Source organism: Capricornis sumatraensis, chromosome 8 (genome assembly GCF_032405125.1).
Source record: "Capricornis sumatraensis isolate serow.1 chromosome 8, serow.2, whole genome shotgun sequence".
NCBI lineage: Eukaryota > Metazoa > Chordata > Mammalia > Artiodactyla > Bovidae > Capricornis > Capricornis sumatraensis.
The window spans coordinates 88,879,080-88,902,396 of NC_091076.1; the positions used below are offsets into that span (position 1 = coordinate 88,879,080).

Below are 23,317 nucleotides of genomic sequence, written 5' to 3' on the forward strand. Positions count from 1 at the left end.
TCTTGAGTCATGCACAATCCCCACGCCCTTGCCAGCCCCTTCCTCAGGACTCCACTGTGTCTAGGAGGGTGGGGCCCAGGCCAGTTGTTCAGAGTCACTTGGGTCCTCTCCCTGACCCTGGCTGGCTGACTTACAAAATCCACATGTCTTTATTTCCATATCAGGGATTAACACACACAGAAATGAAAATGCTGACATTTACTCTACAGAGGAAGAGATCTGAGTCTCCAGCTGGGCCATCCCACTTGACCCTGACACCCCCACCCCCAAGCCCAACCCCAACCTGCAGAAGAGAGGAAGCTCTTTTGTGTCCCAGACCTTCCGTGGTCCATTTTATGTTCTCCAGCTGGGAACCCACAGCCAGAAGCAGCACCAGGTATATGACTGTAGTTGGGGCAGAGGACAGTCCTCACAGGTTTCCCGGTGGGCCAGGAGACAGCAGGTGAACCTCAGAATCCTTCTTGGCCCCCCTCTTCCTCAACCAACTACAAAAGGAGACAGGACAGAAGCAGCTGGGGACGGCTCAGTCCTGAGTTTGTGGTGTGGTTGGTGTCACCAACCTAATGACGCTCTTCCTTTTCTTTTCACGTCATCTGCTCAATTGGAAAAACAGTTATAAAACTGGCCTTCAGTTTCCTTATTGAAAGGAGAAGGGGCCCCCGCAGGAGAGGAGCTGTCACCGCTGGAAGGATAGGGGGACACACGCCTCCTCTTAGAGTCTCCTTCGCCCAGTCCTGAGTTGCTGGACTCTGGCCGGAGTGGGGCGATGTCAGTCCACAGGGAGGGGGAGCCCTGCTCCTCTGGCCCCCGCCCCTCTGAGGCTCCAGGGCCAGGTTCCATGGGCAGAGTTCGCATGGAGTGGAACCAGTTGGTTGGGCCCACCTTGGGAGGGTACTGGGAGCCCACAGGCCAGCCCGCTCCAGACGCCAGGGCTTCCTGGCTTCGGTAGTAGGACATGGTGGGCCCGGGCGCGGAGGGCAGGAATGCAGGCTTCATGCTGACAGCGCGAAACTCGGCCTCGTAGCTGTGGTCCCGGGGGGCTCCCAGCCAGTAAGTCTGGGGAACCACATCCTTGGCCTGGCCAGGAAGGTCGGGGTAGAAACGGCTGGCGACGGGATACTGGTTGGGGATAAGAGGGGAATAGTGGTCTCCCCCGAGCAGTTGACAGTTGGGTCCAGGCGGGGAGGGGACGCTGGTGTCAACGGATGCATACATGCTTAAAAAAAAACAAACAGGGGGCAAAAGACAGGGGGTCATGAATAGAACTGGTCAGTTAGGAGCCTGCCTGCTGCACGACCCTCCCCATACCTCCTTCCTGACCTGCCCGCTGCCCTTTTGCACCCACTGCACACTTCCCCACCGCAGAGGCAGAGAGGGCTGAGCACTTGTCTGGAGTCCCAGTCCCAGACAGACAAGGAAGGCCTCTGCCAACATGAGTTGAACCCAGGGGCACTTACGATTCAAAGTTCTCCCGGAATCCTTTGGCAAAAGGGTTATTATCAATTTTCAGCTGAGTAATCTAGAGAGAAGGGAAACAGTCATCTGAGTGCCGAGTCTGAGGCTGAGGAACTTCCAAATTCACTCCCAAGAAGTCAAGGGGCCCTGTTCTTCCCTTTTTCCCAGCCAACCTGCCCACGCTCAGCCTACCCTCGCCCAGGCAGCCCTCACCTCGGCATTCTGGTAGGCGGTCACGGCAATGAACTGGGTTTCTTGGAAAGTGAAGACGTGCGTGTTGCAGGGCGCCTCTGGATCTCCATCGTTGACTTCGACAATGTGCAGCCGGGGCTGGTATTTATGGAGGGACTGAAGCACGATCATCTGAGGCGGGTGAGACGACTGTGAGCATGGGAGGAGGGAGTGCAAAGGAACCCTCCCCTCCCCGACCCCACCTATGGTCCACCCTATGGCCAAGCTACAAAGGACCCTGAAGTCATTGTGACCCTTGTTCTGCCCTGCCAACATGTAACTTCTCCCAAGCCTCCAACCTCAGTCCTGAACCTCCTCAGGGCACCAGTGCTATTCTCTTGCCCCCTTTCCTATCTCCAGATGGCCACTGTGACCAAAGTATTAGCACAAACAGGGCTTCTCAGGGAATAAGGGCATCTTTAATAGGCTTGCTCAACTCAAAGAAACTCTGCACCCTCTCCCTAGGACCACCAGTATTGACTCCATACCCAGTACTAGCAATTGCAGCTGGGATTCGGTGAAGAAACAACCAGGCTGGGCTGGCCCATGTTGGCCTGAATGTGACCCCCGTCTGCCTTGAGATTCAGTTTCCTCTCAAGGTGGGTGGGAAAGAACCAGAGTCAGAGAGGGAGAGAGGTCACTCTTATAGAACAGAATCAGCCTGCAGGACCCACTGTGGCCTCAGGGACAGGGAAAGGTGGGGGGCTTTCCTGAGGGGAGGTGTCCCACCTGGGTCACATTGTTGGAAGCCCCCTTGTTGTTCGTGAGCTTTAGTTTCCCGAACGACACCTCCTGGCGCATCCAGTGGGCTCCGGTGTTGGGGGAATCTGGATGGACGTACAGGCGGTTCCCTGTGAACAGGTATATCTTTTTGGCATGCAGCTCCTGGGACCAGGTCCCTGGTCATATGGGGCTTCCTTTGCCTGTTCCGAGGGGCACAGCAAGAAGGATGGAGGGGGAGGACAGCCGGGGCAGGATGGGGGAGGTGTGGGCAGAGGACCGAGCTGAAGACAGGACAGAGCACAGAATTAAAGTGAGAAGTGGGAGGGGAAGGGGGGTGGTGGGATGGAGTGGATGGGGCGGGGTTGAACTAGAGAACTAAATCCTAGCAGTCAGAGGCAGGGGGTTGGGGGGGGGTTCCTCTTGGCTCCACCAGGGGGCGCACAGTCTTAGAGAAAAATCATGCCCCCGGTTCCCAAGGAGGCACGTACCTGGCATGCTGCCCTCGGCCTTTCCACATTGCACCCACTTGCCACTCTGATACCGCCAGTGGTGCTGGTCCACCAAGACCACATCCACAAACATCCGGTAATGGCTGGTGGGCTCCAGCCCAGCCACAGTAAATGACAGGAATGGGAACATCCGTCTGGGGAGAACAGAGAAACCCACCAATATCATCAGCCCCCAGTCCCCGGGACAGCCGTTTCCTGGGCAAAGGCCACCCATCAGTGGTGTGCTGGAGCCAGCTCTCATCCTCACCAGAGCCAGCTGGGGAAGTCCAGGGAGTCTGCCAGCCAGTTGTTCGATAGCAACAATTAAAAATTAAATCAGGACTTCCCTGGTGGTCCAGGGGTTCAGAATCCACCTGCCAGTGCAGGGGACATGGTTCGATCCCTGGTCGGGGAAGATTCCACATACCGTAGGGCAACTAAGCCCACGAGCCACAACTACTAAGTCCTTCGAGCTCTAGAGCTTGTGCTCCATAACAAGGGAAGTCGTTGCAATGAGAAGCTGCTTACCGAAATAAGAGTAGTCCCCGCTTGTGGCAACTAGAGGAAAGCCTGTGCAGCAGTGAAGACCCAGCACAACCAAAAATAAATATCAATAAAAATTAAATCATAGAAACTACCATGAAATATATTACAAGTCAAGGTAATAAATACTCAAAAAAATCACTTCTCGATATTTTTTACTACACTTTACTATTATCTCTGCTCTTGAGATTGTTTATCAGTATGGTGGAGATATACTAGATAATATTTGCTGCCTCACGTCTCTTCCCAACTCCAAGTTCAGTGATAACATGTGGGCAGCTTGCAAGGGAAATCAGCAAACACTATGAAGCAGGGCTTTAAAAATTTTTTTTCTTTTTGAGTGTCCGTTGCTAACATTAGCTGTACACCCGTCTCTAGCCTTAGTTTGCTCCCTGGAGGGGAGCAAAGCCACAAGCCAGCCCCAACACAGGCTGTTCCTAGTAGGTCTTCATCTCTGAGTTCCCCGAACCCTGGTCTGGCCTCAGTCTGTCATCCATCCTCTCGCTGCGGCTCTCACGGTGCTAACACACGCCTAGCCCCAGAGCGGCCATCTGCAGGCTTTCCCTGCCCCATCCTCCTGGGCCTGACGTCTGCAGTGCTACCTGCTCCAGGCCGGGGTCTTCAGACAAGTAGCTGAAGTCCTAGCCGGAGCTTTCCATCCACCTGGATGAGGGAATCTATTGGGCACAGTTCTTGTGATCAAAGTCCTGGTTCCCAGGAAAAGTGGAGGAAGTTGGATTTGGGATGCTGTGCTATTGTGCTGAGTAACAGATTCAGAGGACTAAGCACTGCCATACCACAACCATCTCCATCACCTCCAGCATCACCACCCCATCACCACCATCACTACAACCAGCACCTGCAGCATCACCATCACTACCACCACGATGATCATTACCTCCACTATCACTCCCCCACCCCAACACCACATCAGTACAACCAGCACCTCCACCACCACCACCATCATTACAACCAATATCTCCACTATCAGCATCATCATTGTTACAACCAACATCTCCACCATCGCCAGCATCACTACAAGGAACACCTCAATGACCACAACTCCCATCACCACCATCACTACAACCAGCACCTCTACCATCACCACCGCCTCTCCGGCTTAGCCTGTCTCTTCTAACTCAAGCAGGAAGAGCACACTTTTTAAGACGGCAGAGTCAAACCCTCATCAGAATTGCTTTTCGTTCCCACACACTTCTCTCCTCCTCCTACAAGAAGCCCTGCAGGGCACGAAGAAAGGCACTGGTCCATGAGTCAGGAAACCTGGGGGATTGAGAGTTCCAGGGGTCAGGGAACACTTTCAGGTGGATCCCAGTCTACAGTCCACGGGATCGCCAAGAACTGGACACAACTGAGCATGCACGTGTGTGCGCGCACACACACACACACACACACACACACACACACACACGAGTCCCCAGAGGGTCCTAGAGCAACATCCCTAATAACCTTGGAAAGATCTCCGGGGAGAGTACTGTCACCTTCCTGCCTTCCCCAGACTCTCCTGGGCTGAGAAAAAGAGACTTACTGGCCCTATGGTCTTGGGTAAGCTAGTTCTTAAACCAAACCTCACTTTCTTCACCTATAAATGGAGATAACAATTCCTGTCCATTTTTCCTCTCAGAGCCGTTAAGAAATTTGAAAGATGTGCAACTCAGCTCACCGTCTCCCCTCTCCCACCCTCATCCCACCTTCTCCCAGGCCCAGAGTGATCAAAACTCTCTGGCCTGGCTGAAGAACCCCAAGCAAGAGTCCAGAGTTCTGGTTTGAGGCCTTGGGTCCCAGGAGCTTAGCGTGCCAGTCAACTGGAGAAATCAAAGTTAGGGATGAGGCTTTGAGCAATCGAGAGTGAGAGAATATTTTCAAACCATTGCTACCACTAACTCATTTTGCAACAGTGGTCAGGTCATTCATGCTTCCTATATTGTACCCAGTTCCTATCCAGACACGTAGTAATAAAGAGAGAGAAGGGAACTTATTCATTGTACGTCTACTCATGCAGCAGCCAGTTCACTGAAAAAGTCCTTTGCGGTACAAAATGTTTTTTTCCAATTTTATATCTGAAGAAAATGAGGCTCAGAGAAGTTTGGTGGTGGCTTCTGGGTGGAAGCACAGAGCTGGAGTCTCCTGATGGCAGGGCACGTGCTATAGTCCCCACCGTCCCCTCCTGCTTCTTACTAGTAGAGGGACAAGCAGGAGACACAAGGAGACTGGGGCAGGGCCGGGGACAGGGAGAGGACAAGGGAGGTCTCAGCTTCACTCTAAAGACCTAGACTCACCGCCAGCTGGGATTCCAAAATAGCCCTGGATTTACATGATGCTTTGCTGGGAAGGAAAAGGGAGTCTGATGCCAATCTGAGCCCCTAGAAAAGAGAGCTCACCACTCCTTAAGGACCATCCACCTTGAAATGATTTGCCGAGTCATTGTACCCCTTCCCCATCCTGAACACTTCCGACAATGCTCCAATTCGCAGTTATTAGGCACAAATTTAAAGGAGATGGTTTTTATCAGTCTGGGCTTCCCTGGTGGCTCAGACGGTAAAGAATCTGCCTGCAATGTAAGAGAGCTGGGTTAGGAAACGGCAACCCACTCCAGTATTCTTGCCTGGAAAATCCCATAAACAGAGGAGCCTGGTGGGCTACAGTTCACGGGGTTGCAAAGAGTTGGACATGACTGAATGACTAACACTTTTATCAGGCATGTTCCCAAAATGTTTCAAAATTGATAATACCTAATTGCTATTGAGCCTGCAGGATAATTGGTCCTTTCCTCCACTATCTGTGGGGGTGTAAATTGAAACCACTTTTGAGGAGGGTTTTTTTTGTTTTGTTTTCGGCCATGCTCCACGGGGAGTATGGGATTTTCCCCAACCAGGGATCAAACCCCCATGTTCCCTGAAGTGGAAGTTTGGAGTCTTAACTACTGGGCTGCCAGGGAAGTCTGAGGAGCATGTTCCGGCAATGTTTTTACAGATCCAAATGAAAAACGCACCTGAGCATCAAGGGAGTGCCCCCTCCCACTAACCTCGGATCCACTAAATAGAAATCAGACGGCCACCAGCAAACAGGGGAAGAGAAAAAGCAAAGCCATTTTCACCCATCCCACGAGAAATGAAGCCCATCAGCCCAAATTAAAGCAGGCTTAAAGCTAAAAATGTTTTTAAAGATCTAAAAAGTTCTTGGAGTTGGAATATAGAGAGGAGAAAACCGAAAGGGCTGAGGCCTGCGATCGAGGATAATGCGGGACTGAAATTGTTTTACCAAGCCCTAACCTCACACAAACATACACAAATGCAAATAGAGCTGTTTAACAACAGAGTTATCTTAATTATAATAATCAATTAATCACACCCAGAAAAATGGGGATTGCCAGCAATTACTGCACACCCACACACCCACACACGGAGACAGCCGCCTCGCTCTTCCTCTGCTGAGAATGTCTACCATTGACTATCAGACAGCCTGCCTCCCAGAAACAACACGAGGCCGGGCAACATGAGTGCGCTTATCAGACCAGGAACACACAAACTCGAACTCCAAACCCTCCAGTTGGCCGGTCCATCTTCCTATCATCCGTTTCCCCTCCCAGTCCCATCTGAGCTGCCTGGATCAGTCTCTGGACTCCAGAACCATCCCCCGGCCCTCTCCCCATCCCATTCCTGCTCTGGAGGAGAGCATGACTGTGTGTCCTGTCCACACTGCGGGGTGGCTCTAGGGTGGGTAGGAGAGGAAGAATCTGGGAGGGAGTGAGTCAGCCCCAAGGCGAAAGGCTACGGGGCTGTGGGTGGGCCTGCTGGAAGGATTTTTCAAAAAGGAAGAAAGTCGTGGGTGATGTGGTGGTGACTGACGGATCGCTGGAAACCATAGAGGGACAAGCCAGTCTACCAGGGCAGGAGGACAGAAAGGGAGCTGTTCACTGAGCCCGTCTTGCTTTTCAGAAGCCAGTAGCAGAAGGAAATGGCTGCCGACTTCCCAGATCACTGGAGCCTAAGTTCACAGACCCGGGTGCCGAACTGGGGGCCGTGTGTCCTCTGTCTCCTTCACCGCACCCTGGGGCCCCTGAGGCCTGATCCATGAGGAGGCCTCAAGGGAACTGGTGAGAGGCCACTGTCGCCTTCCAACAGCTCCAACCCACGAAGTGTCCGAAGCAGTCCGTCAGGATGGATTGAAAGCGTGAGGATTGCAAAACTGGAGTGCGCGCAAGCATACAAAACGATCAGGGAAATTTGAAGATATTTAAGAATTTCTTTTCAGGTTCGCTAATGGTATTGCGTTTATTTAAAAAAAAAAAAACATTTTTAGAGGTGCACAGATAACTACTTAAGGATGAAGTGATAGTGTCTAGGATTTACTTACTAATTACGCTATCACTAACATAGTTTCAGACCCGAGGTATGGACGTTAGCAGAGAAAGGAAAAGTAGAAATAGGGTTGGACTAGTATCAACAGCTAGGTAATGGGTAGATGGAGATCTGTTACACGTTTCTCTTCACTTTTGTATATATTGGAATTTTTCATAATAAAGGAAATTAAGTGTGTGGGTTTAAATAAAAGAGAGACAACAAGGGACTTCCCTGGTGAGTCAGTAGTTAAGACTCCAAGCTGCCTAGGCAGGGGGCTCAGGTTCAATCCCTAGTTAGGGAACTAAGATCCCACATGCTGCACATGAGTGCAGGACAGCCAAAAGATAAAAAAGTAAAATTTAAAAAAAAAATAAAAGAGAGACAACACAACTGTCAACAGAGGATTATTCAGCAGGAATGTGAAGGAAAAGGGAGGTTGTAAAGGAGACAACCAGCACAGCAATATGTACTGCACTGCACCCTAAGACCCACAGCCAGTCCTGCACCCCCAGATCCCATCCCTGAAGTTCTGCTGAAGCTCTGTCTACCCCAGCCCTCAAGACTGGAGGGTCAGGGGCCTGGCCACAAGTCTGTGGGGAGACCCCAGCAGGCCGCCCCGGGGAGGAAAGGCTTCCTGCCTCAACGGAGTGGAGGCTTGAGTTCGGGTCTGCCGTGTGACCGAGTGAAAGCCATCAGCCCCCTGCGCCTCAGCGCCCTCAGCTGCAAATGGGGAGGCTGCTTGGCCTACCCAGCGCAGCGAAATAATGGAAGTGAAAGCACCAATGCATCAAGGCCTTCGGACAGTGTTGGTGGCTGTTTTTACCCCTGGTCTTGGGGGAGCAGAGAAAGAAACCCAGGCACATACCATCTGGGAGCTGGTGCCAGTTCTGCCGGCGATGGATGTGCTATGTGACCTCAGAAAAGCCTCTTACTGTCTCTAGGTCTATGTCCCTGTATGTCCAGGAAGAAGACGGAACAGGACCTTCTGGGTTCCCTCCAATTTAGACATGACAGCTTAGAAGCCTGGGCTGTGCCTAGGTGCACCCAGAAGGGGGCTAGGGTTGGGGGAGCAGAGAGGAATTATCAGATGGCCTAGAAGATGAAGGCCAGGCCATAAAAGAAAATGCCGTCTTTCCTGGGTTCATCCCCGAGAAAACAGTTCAGCAACTTGAAGCCAATTGTGATCGGTGGACAGGTCCCTCACTTCCAAGCCATCCCACAGAAATCATTCATCAGGACGGAAAAATGTTCCAGCAATGCCCAGATATTCAGTCTACCCTGAGGGATCTAGTTCCACGGCTCAGGCTCCACTGAGCCCAGTGCATACAGGGTAGGGTTTGGGGCCAAGGGTGCTGCTTGAATGAATGTCAACCCTCTGGCCCAGCATGGCCTCTCCCCTCTCCCTTCCCGAGCCCCACACTTCCTATCTGCTCTTCAACACCTCTTGGGTCCACTGATGACACAGCCGCTCGACACAGAGGCCCTCAGTAGTTCTCTGCCCACACACAACCCCCCTGGGAAGGGTGGGTGCACACTCTCACCCACCAGACACAGTCAGGGCCCACTCAGTGGAGTTTGCTACACAAATAACACACAAGCTGCAAGTTTCTCTTTCTTTCCCCACGTAGGAGACTCTCTCCGGAAGCAGCACCCTTAGCCCCAAAACCCTACCCTGCACGCACTGGGCTCAGGGGAGCCTGAGCCACGGAACCAGGGGTTCCCCAGGGTGGACTGAATGTCTGGATCAGGGTGGGGCAGGCTTTCGGGGACAGGCCTTGAAGGGTACAGAGAGTGGGACTGGCTGCCAGCTGGGACCCTTGAGGTCGCTTCACCTGCTCAGGCCCATTGACATCTGTGCCCTCAGGCAGGGACCGTGTGGGGAAGGAATCTGTGCCCTCTCCCACTGTACCATCTCCCTCCCCCCACGACACGCACACACCAGACACATGATCTCAAAGTACTACCGGAAAGGAAACTTGGCGACTATATCTCTGTGTCACCAAATCCCAGTTTTACACGTCTCCCTCCCCTAGAGCTGACCTGTATACAACAGCAGCAAGGGCGCTGGGAGAGGTGGGCACAGAGGGCCCCTGAGATGAGGGCTGGTTTGTTGCCCGCTCCACTGCAAGACTCTGCCCTCCCCTCGGTTTCCCAGCACATAGGGGCGAAGAGGTGCTCTGCTCTGTCAGACCCACATCACGCACTCCCCCTGCGCCCTGGGTGTCCCCCACTCAGGCAGAGAGCGGCACACTAGAGCCTGGGGAAACCATAGGCACCCTCGCCCTAAACCAAACCATGGCTCCCTGTGTCTCTCTCCTCCGTCACTCACGGGTTTCGGGTTGTGCCTGTCGGTGCAATGTCCCGAGAGTAAACAACCCCCAGACTGTCCGTCCCCACCTCAACTCCCTCCTTCCCCTCAAGGCCTGAGCCAAAGCTGCGAGGGACACGGAGACACTAGCAAGGTCTCGACAGGAAAGCAGAGGCGCCTCTAGGTCAGGACAGGCAGGACGAAGGGGCTCCCGTCGCTCGGCGCTCCGGCGCGCGGCTCACTCACCGTCCCTGCTTGGTGATGATCATCTCCGTCTGGTGCTGATTGAACTTGGACCACAACAGGTGGTTGTTGAGCGCAACTCTCAGCTTCCCGGACACCTCCAGCCCCGCCGGCAGTGCATAATCCTCGCGCGGCCCCGGGTAGAGTGCGGCGCGCGGGTCCGGAGCCGAGTAGGCGTCCCCGAGCTGGTAGCCCTCGGCGCCCGGCGTCGGCGGGAAGGGCTCGGTCGCCCCGGGGAAGCCGGGGGCGGCCTGGGGCCGGGGCGGGTAGGCGTAGGCTCCGAGGAAGCGGCCTGGCGGGGCGGGCACCAGGGCGCCCCCGGCGTAGGGCGCCCCCAGGCTGGCACCCCCGCGACGGTCGGTCGCGTCCTGCGCGCCCGCCTCCGGGTAGAAATAGCGGTTCTGCGGGTCGGCGCCTGGCGCCCGGCCCTCGTCGCTCGCCGGCATCGGCTCGGTGCCCGTTAGCATGTCTCCGCAGCCTAGCTCCACGATGCCCATCCGGGGCGGGCTGGCACCTTCCCGCGGGCCGTCGAGGACCGGCCCCTCTCCGCGCGGGGGCGGGCGCGGGGGTCGGCTGGGCAGAAGTGGGAGGGGGCGGGGCGGGGGCCCTGGGGCTGGGGGAGGGGCGGGGCCCCACCGGAGCCCGGGCTCGGACGCCTGGGTCCTGCGCCCGCGTTTGGCGGGCGCGCGGCAGCTCCCGGGCTCCCTCTCCAGCGGGTCGCTGTCACTAGCGTCGCGGCGCCTTTGCTGTGGCTTTATGAAGCTCTCTCGGCCACCACCTCCCCACCCCGCCACCTCGGCCCCGCCCCGCCTCACCCCGCCCCTCTTGGCTAATAACTCGGCAAATTCTACACGGTTGGTGAGGACTGTAGGGCCCCCATCGTGCAGAGCAACGAGTCTCCGGTGCGCCTTGTAGTTCACGCTCAAAGACTTTATGCTTTATAGGAGAGTCAACCCCTCCACGTGAAACGCCAGACTGTCTCTCTCCTCTGGACCCTTGTGGAAATTCCACCCATCCTTGAAGCTTCAACTCAAAGGCCCCCTCCTACGGGAAGCCTTTGGTGATGACCCAGATGGGCTTCCTAGCAGGCTCCGAGCTGCGTCGCCCATGGTCATGTGACAGATATTCACTGATGCTCGCTACGTGCCCAGGCTCCGTGCTGAGTGGCTTTGTGTGAAGTGTTGCGCTCTTCCTCTTTGCCAGAGGCCAGGGGGGCTGTGTCCCATGCCTCTGTTCCTTCAGCCCTAGGGCAGACGTGGGATCTGGTGGGCAGCAAGAAGAGTTCCTTCAAGCGAACTGCACAGCAGCAGCTGAGGGTTTGCGCCCGGGTGTGTCAGCCGTGGGCACTGGAAGCGGCACTGGACTACCTGTGCTCAGAGTCCCAGGACTGGCTCTGGCCATCACTCAGGTATATGTGACCTGGGCAAGTCACTTCCTTTGCCTGAAGGTCAGCCTCAAGTCCCCTAGGCTAGAGAAAACAAACTGACGCATTTTTCAGTTGGCCTGTGAGCCTTACACGAGAGGGGACACCTGGGTGGCACTTTACAGTCTATTATTATACCTGGATGGAAAAGCAGCTTTGAACAGACCCAGAGCCGGCTGACAGGAAGGAAACCCACCACAAGTTCTGAAGGGCTGCCTTGGTGGTAGGACTCTGGGGGCTTGTCTTTCTCTGTTTTCCTTTTCTGTTAACTAATGTAGTTATATTCCTTTTGTGATGATTGTTTTTCCCCTGATTGAAAATATCTTCATTGGGAGTTTTCCTGTGAATAAAGATAAAACACACCCATATAGAAAATTTAAGCAGTACAAAGAAGTAAAAATAGGACTGTGTATATCACTCCAAATTCCATCCCCCAGAGGCAAAAAGGATTACAATTTTGCTGAAGACCCCAGACATCATTCCTTGCACATCCCCTCTTGGTCTGTCTTTTGCACACACACACACACACACACATACCATACATACATATATACACGCTTTGTAATGATTTTTCACTCAACAAGGTGTAATGGAATTTTTTACACGTCAATATATAAAGATTTACATTTGTAAGAGTGTTTTGAAAAATTCCCTAACATTGTCATCATGTTTAAGGTTAACCTCTTCTCTTTCCTCTTCCACCCGAGCTCTCCTCAGTTCTCCCCTGGGAGCTGGCCCCATCTCTGCATCCTTGTCCCAACTCAACAGGGCTTCACCCTCAGGGGCCCATGGGGACTCTCTGCTCCCAACTAGAGCTGAACCAAGAGGCAGGTTGGCAGGTGAAAGCAAAGCTGGGGACCCCAGGAGGCGGGCATGACCCAGGGAGAGGGGGAGGAAAGAGCTTGAGCACATCCTCTGAGCACGGAGGCCAGCACACCGCAGCACCAGATCCCGGAACTGGCCTCCTCCTGGCCCATTACCCACCTTCTCCATCCTTACAGAAGGGGGGAGTTTCTGCCTGCTGTTCCATGTGGGCTGCATTGCTTGAAAGAGAGGGTAATCTTGAGACCCTTGGCTACTTTTGGGGAAACATGAAAGATTTTAGTAAGTCTTCCTTGAATGACTGGTTTCCCCAGGAGACACGAGGCTGTGGGATGCTGACACCTCTTCTGGGAGACATTCTCGCTAAGTGCTTGGCTATGGAGGGCCAAGTGGGGCCCTGTTCCTCCCTGTCTCTCCCTCTCCTCCTCTCCATGCTCATCCTCAGGTGAAGTGATCCATCCCCCTACCCCTGAACAGAAGAACCTAAGCCCCTGCCCAGCTTTGGGGGCAGGAGGGATTATGAATCTTAGAATCAGGTGGACCTGGGGGTATGTCCCTGGAGGAAGAGGGTGGCAGAAGGCAGTCTTTGTGTAACCTGATGAACTGTTAGAGGGTCTTATAGCCCGGCTCATCAACCGCAGGTTCCTTACTCACTCCCTCCAATTCCTTCCACCCAAAAAAGAAAGTGCCTGTGAAAAGCGGGGGCTGAGTAGCCCTGGTGTCACCACTGCCAGTCCCGCCTCTCTGCCAGCTTGGGTGAGAAGAAGAACCCTGGCAGTGACACCTCCTCCTCCCCTTGCCACCTCATCCCCTTCCCAGGCCCCAGGACTGGAGAGGTGGGGGAGGTGGAGCAGGATACAGGGCCCCCTGGGGTCTGCTCACTTCCATCGCTGCTCATCCCAGCCCCTCTCTCGTGGATCTACCCACTGATCATCCAGAAGGCTGGTCTAGGTGGGGCAGGAGCAAAGGACAGGGTATGTCTCTAGGATGGGAGAGACACTGTCTCCAGCAAACATCAAACGTCATGAGACAGGCTGGATGGGAACTGTGGGAAAACGAACAACTTACCAAACTCCCACACCCGACTTGTGCAGAGCCAGGGCTGGAACCCCCATCTCTTGACTCCTGATCCAGTGCTCTTCCCACAAGAGTGTTGCCTTCCCATTTTGAGGGAGAACACTCGTAATAAATGAAAAGTCATGTGATCACATCAGAAAAGGTTTGGAAAACAGAAAAGTAAATTGCCCCGTATCTCACCAACCTGGACAGTGGTTTTCTTCACCCTGTTCTGCCTGTACTCAAGGCTGCTTTTCAAGCCATTTCCTATCAAGACTCAAAAAGGAGCTTGGCTCCTCTGATGCCACACAGCACCTGCCATGACTGTGCCTGGAAGCTTTACAATGTGAATTCCTCAGACCTGCCTCTGGAGATTCTGATTCCCAGGTCTGTGGCTGGTTATCTAGTATGTGTCCAGGTGATGCTGGGCCCCCCCGGAGTCCATGCATCCCACTCTCAGGCCCACTCTCATTTTGCCATTCTACTTCCAAATCATGTCCCAACCTGAGAAAGCCTGTGCCCTGACCCTGCTTGTTGTGTGCCCCTCGGCACCTGGAAGACTGTGTGATGGTTGAGGATGGCCACGACAGGCATTGAGTACATTTTCTTAACGAAGTGCCAGGACCAGGCAATTCCTCACCCCAGAATCTAAACAATCACCTGTGATCTCTCCTTACAATGCTTAGCACTCCCAGGACCTGGAAGGCTCTTGAATGAGCTCATGCTGCATGGTGCCAGGGTAGGGTGCTGAACGGCCCACGGGGCAGTCACAGGGGGTGGCTGTTGGTAGAGACCTAGCATATTAGGACACTGAGATCTAGGATGTCTGCCTCCACCCTGCTGGGCGTAACCTGAGAGGCTGTGGAGGGCAGCATGCTGGAGAAGAGGCAGGACAGGAACAGGAGAGAGCACAGTGAGAGGGGGCTGGGCTGGGTTTCTGAAAGAGGCAGAGATGGAGTGGGACAGGGACCACAAGGTCAGAAACCCAGAGCATGACTCCATGAGAAAGTCTCAGGCCAGGAGAGCGAGATCTGAAAAGAAGACGGGGGAGATGGGCCAGGGAGAGGGAGGTTTGCAGGCAGAGAGACCTGTGGCAACGGAAATGGTGTAATTGGCTTAGAACCCCGATTCCAACTGGCTGTGTGGTCTGTTCAAGTATCTTCACCTCCCTGGCTTCCTCGTCAGTAAATGGAGCTAAAAGACTTTCCGTCAGGATGACCAGGTCTCCAGTGAGGTGTGAGGCAGTGTGGAGGCCATGGGGTTCTGCCCCGAGGCCAGAGCAGAGCAGAGGCACCGGCTGTGCTAAAGTGCCTCCTCTCCTCCTCCTCCAAGCCGCCCACAGGTCCCTTCCCTCCCCTGGCATCCACTGTTTCCCCACAAAATGCCCTTCAAATCCAGACATCAGTCTCCATTAGAGCCCTGGGCCCAAAGAGAACCTCTCTGTAAGATCCCATCCCAGGAAGGACAGTCTTCCCCTCCAGACACCCATACGCCATTCCCTGAAGACCGGGACAGGCCAGACCCCAGGGACTCGGGGTCACAGAGATAAATTAGGCTCAGCCTCTGCCTCCAAAGAACTCCTAGCGAGGTGACCTTGGGATCCGAGTTCTCGAGCCCCTCAGTGCATTTGCTCTTCGGATGCAGGCTTGAAACATGCCAGCCTGTGCACATACGATGAACAGCACCCATGTGTGAGCAAGCACATCCGTGCACACACAAACACACAGCGACACTAGACACAGCCCTGCAGCCTCACCCCCTTCTCATGTTCCACATGCAGCCTCCCTGAACTCCTTGGGCATCTGCTCTGCTCACCCCCACCTGCTCTGAACCTCCTCCCGCTCTGGGCCCAGACTCCCAGTCCTTCAGATAGCATGGCCGGAACCATCAGATTAACAGCCAGCGAGGGCAGGAGGGGAGTGACAAGCACCTGTAGAAGCCCTTGCCCGTGACAGCTGCGGGAGTTCCGGGTCCCCAGCACCCAGCACCAGCTGATCAGTGTAGGCTCAACACTGATCAAGGGCAAGGGCTCTGGGTTCTCACTTCCAGGCTGGTTCCCCTTCCTTACCTCCGACACCTTGCAAGGCTGGGAAGCCTTACCCTTTAGCTCCAGGCCACACCGGGTTCTCCTGTATTTCAGGCCTCCCCTGGGGGCATCCTATCTTGGAGCAGCTCTTTTGTCTCTAACCGCTGTCACCTGGGGCCCCAGCTCTTCACACTAGACCCACACCCCCCCACACATCCACAGAGCACCCCACCTCCACTGCGTTCTCAGGCTAGGGTTCCTGCCCCCTTTTGAAGGGACCTCAAGACGCTGGGTGCTTGAGCAACGTCTTGGGGGCATGCCAGGCTATGAGTGGGCAGTCCTGAGCTTCAGGGAGGCCCCAGGGAGAGAGTGTGTCCCTCCCCTTCCTGGGGAATCTCAGCAGACAGGCCCTTAATCTCAGGCAGGAAGCAGAGTCCGGTTACCAGGAGTTGGGGGGGGGGGGGGTTGGTGGTGGGGATACTCAGGGCTTTGGTTAAAGGGAGCTGGTGTTGGGGGAGTGCAGACAAGAAAGAGCCGAGTAGTGGGATGCGGGCCAGGGGTTAACCCCTCCACTATCAGGCTCCTCTCTTGTGCCTTTGGAGATCGTACAGTCTCTTGGCACTGTCAGGCCTCTGCCAGGCCAGGCCTCTGGAAGGCCACTCCCCAGGGCCTCTGGCCACAGGACAACCAAACAGCCCCTGCTTGGCCCCTCGCTCTCCAAGGCCCTCGCCTGGCTTCCTGTGAGCTGTATGTATCCCTGTTTGCCCCGGGACCCTACTGGTCTCTCAGGGCCTCTGAGTCTCTGAGTTTCTTCTCTGCTACATCTACCTGATTCTGGGCCTCTTGGGGTCCCCTGTGTTCCTGCCTGGCTGGCCATGTGTTTCTTTCACATCCACCTCTAGCTCTAGGATCTGTAAAATCTTGGGGTGCTTGTCCTGAGAGTAGTTTCCTTGTCACTCTCTTGGTGTCTGTCCATCTGCTTACTCCGGGGCTAAATTTGCAAACACCTCTGTATCTCCACGTCTCTGTCAGCGCCTCGAGGTCTCTCTAGGTCTCCGTGTGCCTGCTGCATGTCAGTCTGTCTGTCTGGGACTGGGCCCCCATCTGCGAGTCTGCTCTGGGCCTGTCTCTGGCCCGAGGCCCTTTGGCTTGTCCATCTGGTTAACACTGTGGGGCCGGGGACTAGATGAGGCAGACTAGATGGGGCTGGCCCTGGGATGGACCAGAGAGGAAGGGAAAAGGGGGGCACAGGTGGCAGTGGGGGGAGGAGGTGAGGGGACAAACCCCATTCTTGAACGTTGCCTGAAGCCAGCTGGAGCCTGCCGAAAAACCAGGCTGGAGCTCTCCCGGCCAGTGGGCAAGGGAGAGAGAGACCTGGCAGGGACCCTTCTGGTGTGGGACGAGGGCAGAGCTGCACGGGAACTGAGAGACGTCAGGTGAGGAAGACTCAGAAAGAAATGGAGAGGCAGAAGGGAGCTCTGCGTTCTGACCACAGCTCCCCCGCTAACTCCCGATGACCTTGGGCCAGGTGCTTTCCCTCTTTGTGCCTCAGTTTTCTGCTCTGTAAAATGAAACAGTCAGTAGAGACCATCCTCTCGAGCCAGGGGGAGGCAGAAGACTTCCTTAAACCCAGGGCAAGAGACTGGTTGCCCTTGTCTGTCCCCTGAGGGGTCTCCCAAGGTCCCTTCCAATACCAACACCCTCTGCGTCTGTCCCTCCACTCCTGGCAGGACAGAGGGAAGAATGGGGGTTAGATAGCAGGAAGGACTTCCTGCTGCACAGCGGGAGGGTGAGGATTCTCCTCCCAGCGGTCCTGGGGCCCCTCTGTTGGGGCTGAGGGTGGAGGGGCAGGGAGGGGGTGGGGGCTCAGCAGCTGGGTAATTAGCCCTCGCTCTCAGGCCCTGGGGGAGGGGCTGGCTGGACTGAGAAACCAACGCAAAGTGACAGGGGCAGTTTTGACACGCGGTGGAGCTGACGGGCCCAGGGGGCCAAGGCTTTGGTTTGGTGGGCGGGGGATCCCATCAGATGATTAAAAAATAGGTCAGAAGGAAGAAGCCACAGCCGGCATTGGATCCGTAGTGAGAACGCCATGCAGCTTCCCCAGGGCTGCAGGCCAAAATGGGGTGGGAGGGGGCTGAGGAGTGTTTGCAGTGGTGGGAGTGCTGGGAGTGGGGACAAGGAGGCTGCAGGCCCAGCAGCTGGCCCTCTGTCTCCCTCATCCCTGTCTCACGGGGACGCTCTGAAGTCCTACTTGCAGTCTGCCTTCTGGCCTTCCTGCTGCACGTGGTCTTCTTCCTCAAAGGCAGGAAGATATAGCTCTTCCTCTGTTTGGCCCTACCCTTCCCACAATATATATATACACAGCCTATTCCAGAAACACTAAGACCACTACCCACTTTGGCAGTCCTCCCTACCCTCTGCCTGTCCTTACCCTCTGCTCTGTCCCCCTCTGCAAAAGCAGCTTGCTGACTTATCCCTCATTTCTGGCCCATCTGAACAAATTCACTTACCACTGTGCTCTTTGTTCTTGCCAATTCTGCATCCTGCTTGGGGTCAGCTTTGGCCCTCTAGCCTGTTCTCATGGCTTTCTTTTTTCTCCTTTCCTCCTTCTCAACTCCATGAAACCTAACAGTGGCCTGGGAATGGCATAAGGCAGACAGCAGGGAGGAGTGAGGTAGGAGACCCAGGAGCCTGGGACAGGTTCATCTTCTAGCATTTCACTGGCAAAGGCTGAGTGACCAAGTCTGGACTGTATAATACAAAGCCCTGAGACACCTTGGAGCATTCCCTCTGTTTAAGCAGTTTAGAGTCACCTCCCACCTCATCCACTTAAGGCTGAGAAGTTGTTTCCCCATAGCCCTTTATACTGCAGCTCAGTCTCATTTCCCTTTCTGAGATCCCCCAACTTTTGAGATCTTGGGAAGGTGAGCCCCCACAACTTGGGAGGAGAGCCGAGGCCTTGGCCCTCTGTGCTGCGCTCCATTCTCCTAAGTCCCAGGCACAGGCAGAAATCCAGCAGCCAGCCAGTGGAAGTCCGGGGAGAGGAACAGAGCAGGCAGGAGCAGAGCCATCTCCAGCTGAGTGGACACCTGGGTCCCAGCCACTGCAATGGAGGGCACCCAAGGCCATGTTGGCATGGAAATGGATTGGCTAGGTCTGACCTTGAGTTTAACCCCACTTATGATACCAGACGCAGATCTGCTCTGACACAGTAGTCTGAGATTTCCCCGGGAGCCTGTTGGCTGCTGCCCAGCCCCCTCAGTTACCCAGGAAGTGTCACAAGGCGTCCTGCTAACATCTTTCTACCACAGCCATGGGCAGCTGGAAGCCCCTGGACCCTCATCTCCAGCCACAGGGGTCGTGAAGCTGGTGTGACTGCTTTTAGCCTGCCCACCTCATGCCTGCCTCCATTTCTTTCCAACCACTGGCACAGGAACCTGACATGTTCTGTGGGTTGGGGAGTGATGGCTATGGCTAGGCAAGTTCTCAGCAACTGGACCAATGGTTGGGGATTGAGATACTGGGCCCATGGTCTTTGCATTTCACACACACACACATACATACACACACGTGCACACTGACCTGGAATCACCACCCAAGGCTCAGGGCCCCAGGAATGGACTGTGTACCAGGGTCCTCGGGCTCACGCTCTCGTGGACATACTGCTTTTGTGCTTTTGAGTCCAGTTTGTGCTTTGTCTCATCTGTTTATGCCCAGCAAGTTGGAAATTGGAAAAACCCAAGTTCTTCCTGATGATCCCACTGCTGCTTGGGGACACAGAGAATGAAAAAAGGGAAGACGCCCAATTCACACTCTTGATTTCATTAAGCTCCACAACACTGCAGGCCAGTGGGGCAGGGATCACTGTACCCATTTTGCAGACAGGAAAACAGAGGCATAGAGAGGTTAAGTACCTTGTCAAGCTGGTGACCCCACACTGAACCCTTATGCTTGCACAGTGCCCTTCCCGTGACCTCACCTGTAAAGGGGATACTATCGTTCTTCATTTTACAGATGAGGAAACTGATGCTCAGAGGATGATTTGATTTCCCTAGGGTCTCAGCTATTTTTAACCCCTATCCTTCTCTGCTCACAAGGATCCTACTCAAACAATTCTGGCTCAGAGTCCTTCCCTCCCTCTGGAGAAAGGCAAGACTTTAGGCCCGCCCCAGGTCACCCCCAGTGTGTGTTCCTCTGTCTTTGGGAAGTCATTCCTAGTGTCCTATCTGATGACCCTGCAGAACTGTGCTCCATTACTCAGCAAAGCCCATCCCACTTATGGGGCAAGGACTGAGAGCAGGACTGAGGAACTAAAAGGGCCAGGGACTGGCTCAGCCACACAGCCCAGGCCAGGCTGGGCATGGCAGCAGTAGAGGAAATCAGGTCCAGGTGAAAGAAGCCAGAAGTTCTGATTTCCAGCCGCAGGTTTCCAGAGGCGGGAGCAGGGACCTTCCTCACTGTTTTGAACTCCCTGCCCCTGAACACCGGCCCACTGCCACACATCCAAGCCATTTGGTGATTCTGTCTGAGTGGGGAGGAGGCCTGGTCAGCTCTTAGAGATGGGAGGAGGGCGCCACTGGGCATGCTCCCTGCCAGGCAGTGCTGCCTCCCACTCTGCCCACTCTGAGGTTCATCACACCTCAGCTCTGCCCTTCTGCTAATAGAATCTGTGCTCACTTCTCATCTTGCTTCTCACCTGGAGACCTGTGAGAAGCAAGGCCAGTGGCCATGAGCGGGGCACAGAGCTGGCTGGAGCTGACAGTTGCTCCACCCCTCTCCATGCCTCCTGGATGGCCTGTGATTCTGGGAACACCTTTAAGCTGCTGCTGTAGCTTTAGTAGCTCTGGGACAGCAAGTGGAGCTTAAGAGCTCCTGTTCTTGGCTAGGAGGGAGCAGGGGGCTTCTGACAGCTCATGTGGGGAAATCGTGGGCCCTAGACTCTTCTCCAGATCTAGACCCCCTGAAATGCTCCACCTTTCCTAAACAAACCCAGGGAAGCCTTCCAAAAAGGTCAACCGAGACAGTCCTTTCCTCCCCTCCACTGTAAGTTCTTCCTCGAGCCTAAGTGTGATCCCTTGCAGAGGGGTAGAAAGGGGCAGAGATGAATCGCAGTTTCTTATAAACCTGGTGGCTTCTTGTTCCCCGACGACAATACAGCGTACGAGTTCTGTGGTTCTGGCTCTGAGTCAGGCCCCATCACCCGGGCGTCCCCTGTGCCACCTCGCTCCGCCCCGCCCCAGACTGGAAAATCAGGCTCATGCCTCTGCCCGAGTCAGTGCTTCCCCTGCTTCCCCTCACGATCTCGCTTTCCCCTAAAGGGAGGTATTTCCTCGAAGCTGGGAAAAGTCAAGGGGGCAGAGACCTCGCCAGTTACCGGGAGGCAGGAGGCGGCGGACAGTGGGCATGGGGCATGGGGCGGGGGTGGGGCTACCCTGCCTTCCTGTCCCTCCCCTCCCCTCCCCTCCCCTCATTCAGCCCAGCTCCTCCGTCCTGCTCTTCTAGCTAGTCAGATGTGTGTGTGAGTACAAGAGCGTGGTATGTGTGTGTATGCACACTTAATGCACTTGTATAGCTGGTATTGGGGGTGGGCTCCTTAATCCCCAAGGGTGAGCGTGGGGTGAAGGAGGGGAGATGGCATGCCACTGGTGTGTCTGTGAGTGACACAGAGTTTTTCCGCACGTATGTTATTCACATGTTCCTTGTCCGCCATGTACTCTCCAGACCTCCCAGAATAACAAGTCTGGTCCATATGGACCCCACTCCTTGCAGCCTGGGTATTAACCATATTCCCTCCCTCTCCTGAAGTGAGAAGCCTACCCTCCTTCAGCTTCCCCAAAGGATGAGGTATTAAGGGATTCAGTGAGGAGGTAGGCCCCTCCCTTCGCAAAAAAACGGATCCTTCTTGGTCCCACCAGGGACCCCGAGTCCTTAGCTTGTCCGGACAGGTGACAGCTAGGTCCTGCAGACCTTCAACCTTTCCACCTAGTCAGAGGCTCAAAGAGACCCGAAGCTCATGAACCCCATTCCCGGACCCGGATGAGGGCAGGATGAGTTTGGAGAAACTGAATCCCGGGGAGGGGGCAGTTAGAAAAGTCTGAGTCGGCAATCTAGGACTCACGTGCACCCACCCGCAGCCCGGGGGCGGGGCGGGGAGAACGTGGGAGTGAAACAGGAAGAGAGATGGAGAGACAGAGAACGAAAGCCGGAGAGAGAAACTGAGACGGTGGACAGTCAGAAAGAGATCGAAGGGCCGAACTGGGGCGGGGGGGCGGGGCACTGGGAGCAGGACTGCGGCGGCGACCGCGGGCGCGCTGGCAGCAGGGGTCAAGGGAAGGGTTGCCTTTTCCTTTTTTCACGGGCATCACAGATGCACAAGCGGTCAGCGAGGAAAGAATGCAAGTCTTTCATGTCAAGAAGGGGAAATCGAGGCTTAGTGATAGTCACTTAAAAGGGAAAACCAAGCTGGGGAGGACCCACCCTCCCGCTTCCCAGATCGAGTTCTTTTTTTTTTTTTGGAAGCCCAAATGGGTTTCTGGAGGGTACTCAGGCTCAGCCGGCACTTCCCACATTCTTTGTGGTGGGGCTGGGGTGGGTGGCAAGGGGGGAGGGGTGGCAAGGGGGAAGGAGACTGGAGATTAGTCTTGACACGGATTTGCATGGCAAGCACACTTCTTCCTCTGAGATGTTACAGATCAATAAAAATAGCAAAACTTTCGAAAGGATGATTTTACGCCACTTTACAAAACACAACATTGAGAGGAGGGAATGCAAACTCCTCCCTTGGTGCAGGAAGGAGGAGGTCGGCAAAGTGGCCAAGAGTGTCAACATCCAGAAGAAAGACAGCGACTCTCTTACCCACACACCTCCAGCCCACTCTCAGGATGACCTGGATTGTCTCTTCCTGACCCTGAGAAGGATGGAGAGTAAGGCCCTGTCAGACTCCAGACCATCAAACTCTAGATGGCACTGACCAGGGGCTAGGCATTCCCATTTCATCCCGGCTTCTCCCATCTGCAGCACCCTGCCTGAAAGACCACCAGCAGAACTTGGCCCAGAGAGTGGAGGGGACTATCTGCAGGTCACACAGCCACCTGGGAGGGAGGTGGGAGAACGCCAACTGAGGACTCTGGTCCCAGCCCCAGCACCCAGGCCCTGCCCATGGGACCCGCTGTGGCCAGTCACACCTGCAGCAGCATCTTGGCTCCTGGCTCCCTTGAGAATTGGAACTGGACTCCCAGGCTGATTGAAGGGAGACTTGCTGGGGACCTGGTGGCCTCACCCTCAGCCCGTGTCTTCTCTAAGCTGCTGCGTGAGGCAGCCCAGGGATAACAGCTCCCTCCACCCGGTGATCACCTGAGACCTCGGGCCCATGGTCACGCTGGATACAGTGACTGTAGCCCTGCCACCTGGGAGCTCAGCTTCCAGCGAAAACCTCCAAAAGAAACCACTTTTCCAAGTTTGCCTCTGAAACTCTGGGGGGCTCATAGAAGGGGCTTACAACCCCCTTAGTCATCCTAGGAAGCCAAGCTGAATAGCAGTGACTGATATTCACCCAACCACAAAGCCAATTTTGTGGTTTCAATTGTTTTCAGGAGGAGCAGCAGTGCAGTGGCAGGAGGCCCTGGGCTGCCTGCTGGA

The 23,317-nt window shown here is 54.9% G+C and overlaps 1 protein-coding gene across 1 annotated transcript; it reads right to left on the minus strand.

Moving 5' to 3' along the window:
• Positions 1-597: 597 nt before the first annotated feature.
• Positions 598-10,849, minus strand: TBX21 (T-box transcription factor 21). Its single transcript, XM_068978942.1, has 6 exons — positions 10,356-10,849; positions 2,898-3,052; positions 2,416-2,537; positions 1,669-1,818; positions 1,458-1,519; positions 598-1,216 (listed from the first exon to the last, which is right to left on the minus strand). Exons 1-6 carry the CDS (start codon positions 10,847-10,849, stop codon positions 598-600), a joined length of 1,602 nt encoding a protein of 533 aa, XP_068835043.1.
• Positions 10,850-23,317: the final 12,468 nt, after the last annotated feature.

Excerpts from the sequence above, each read along its gene's own strand:
- TBX21 (XM_068978942.1), bottom strand. The coding sequence starts at position 10,849 with ATGGGCATCGTGGAGCTAGGCTGCGGAGACATGCTAACGGGCACCGAG. Across the intron at positions 2,538-2,897 it reads GGCCGAGGGCAGCATGCCAG|GGAACCGCCTGTACGTCCAT; the intron begins GTACGTGCCTCC and ends ACCTGTTCACAG. Across the intron at positions 1,217-1,457 it reads TTCCGGGAGAACTTTGAATC|CATGTATGCATCCGTTGACA; the intron begins GTAAGTGCCCCT and ends TTTTTTTTTAAG.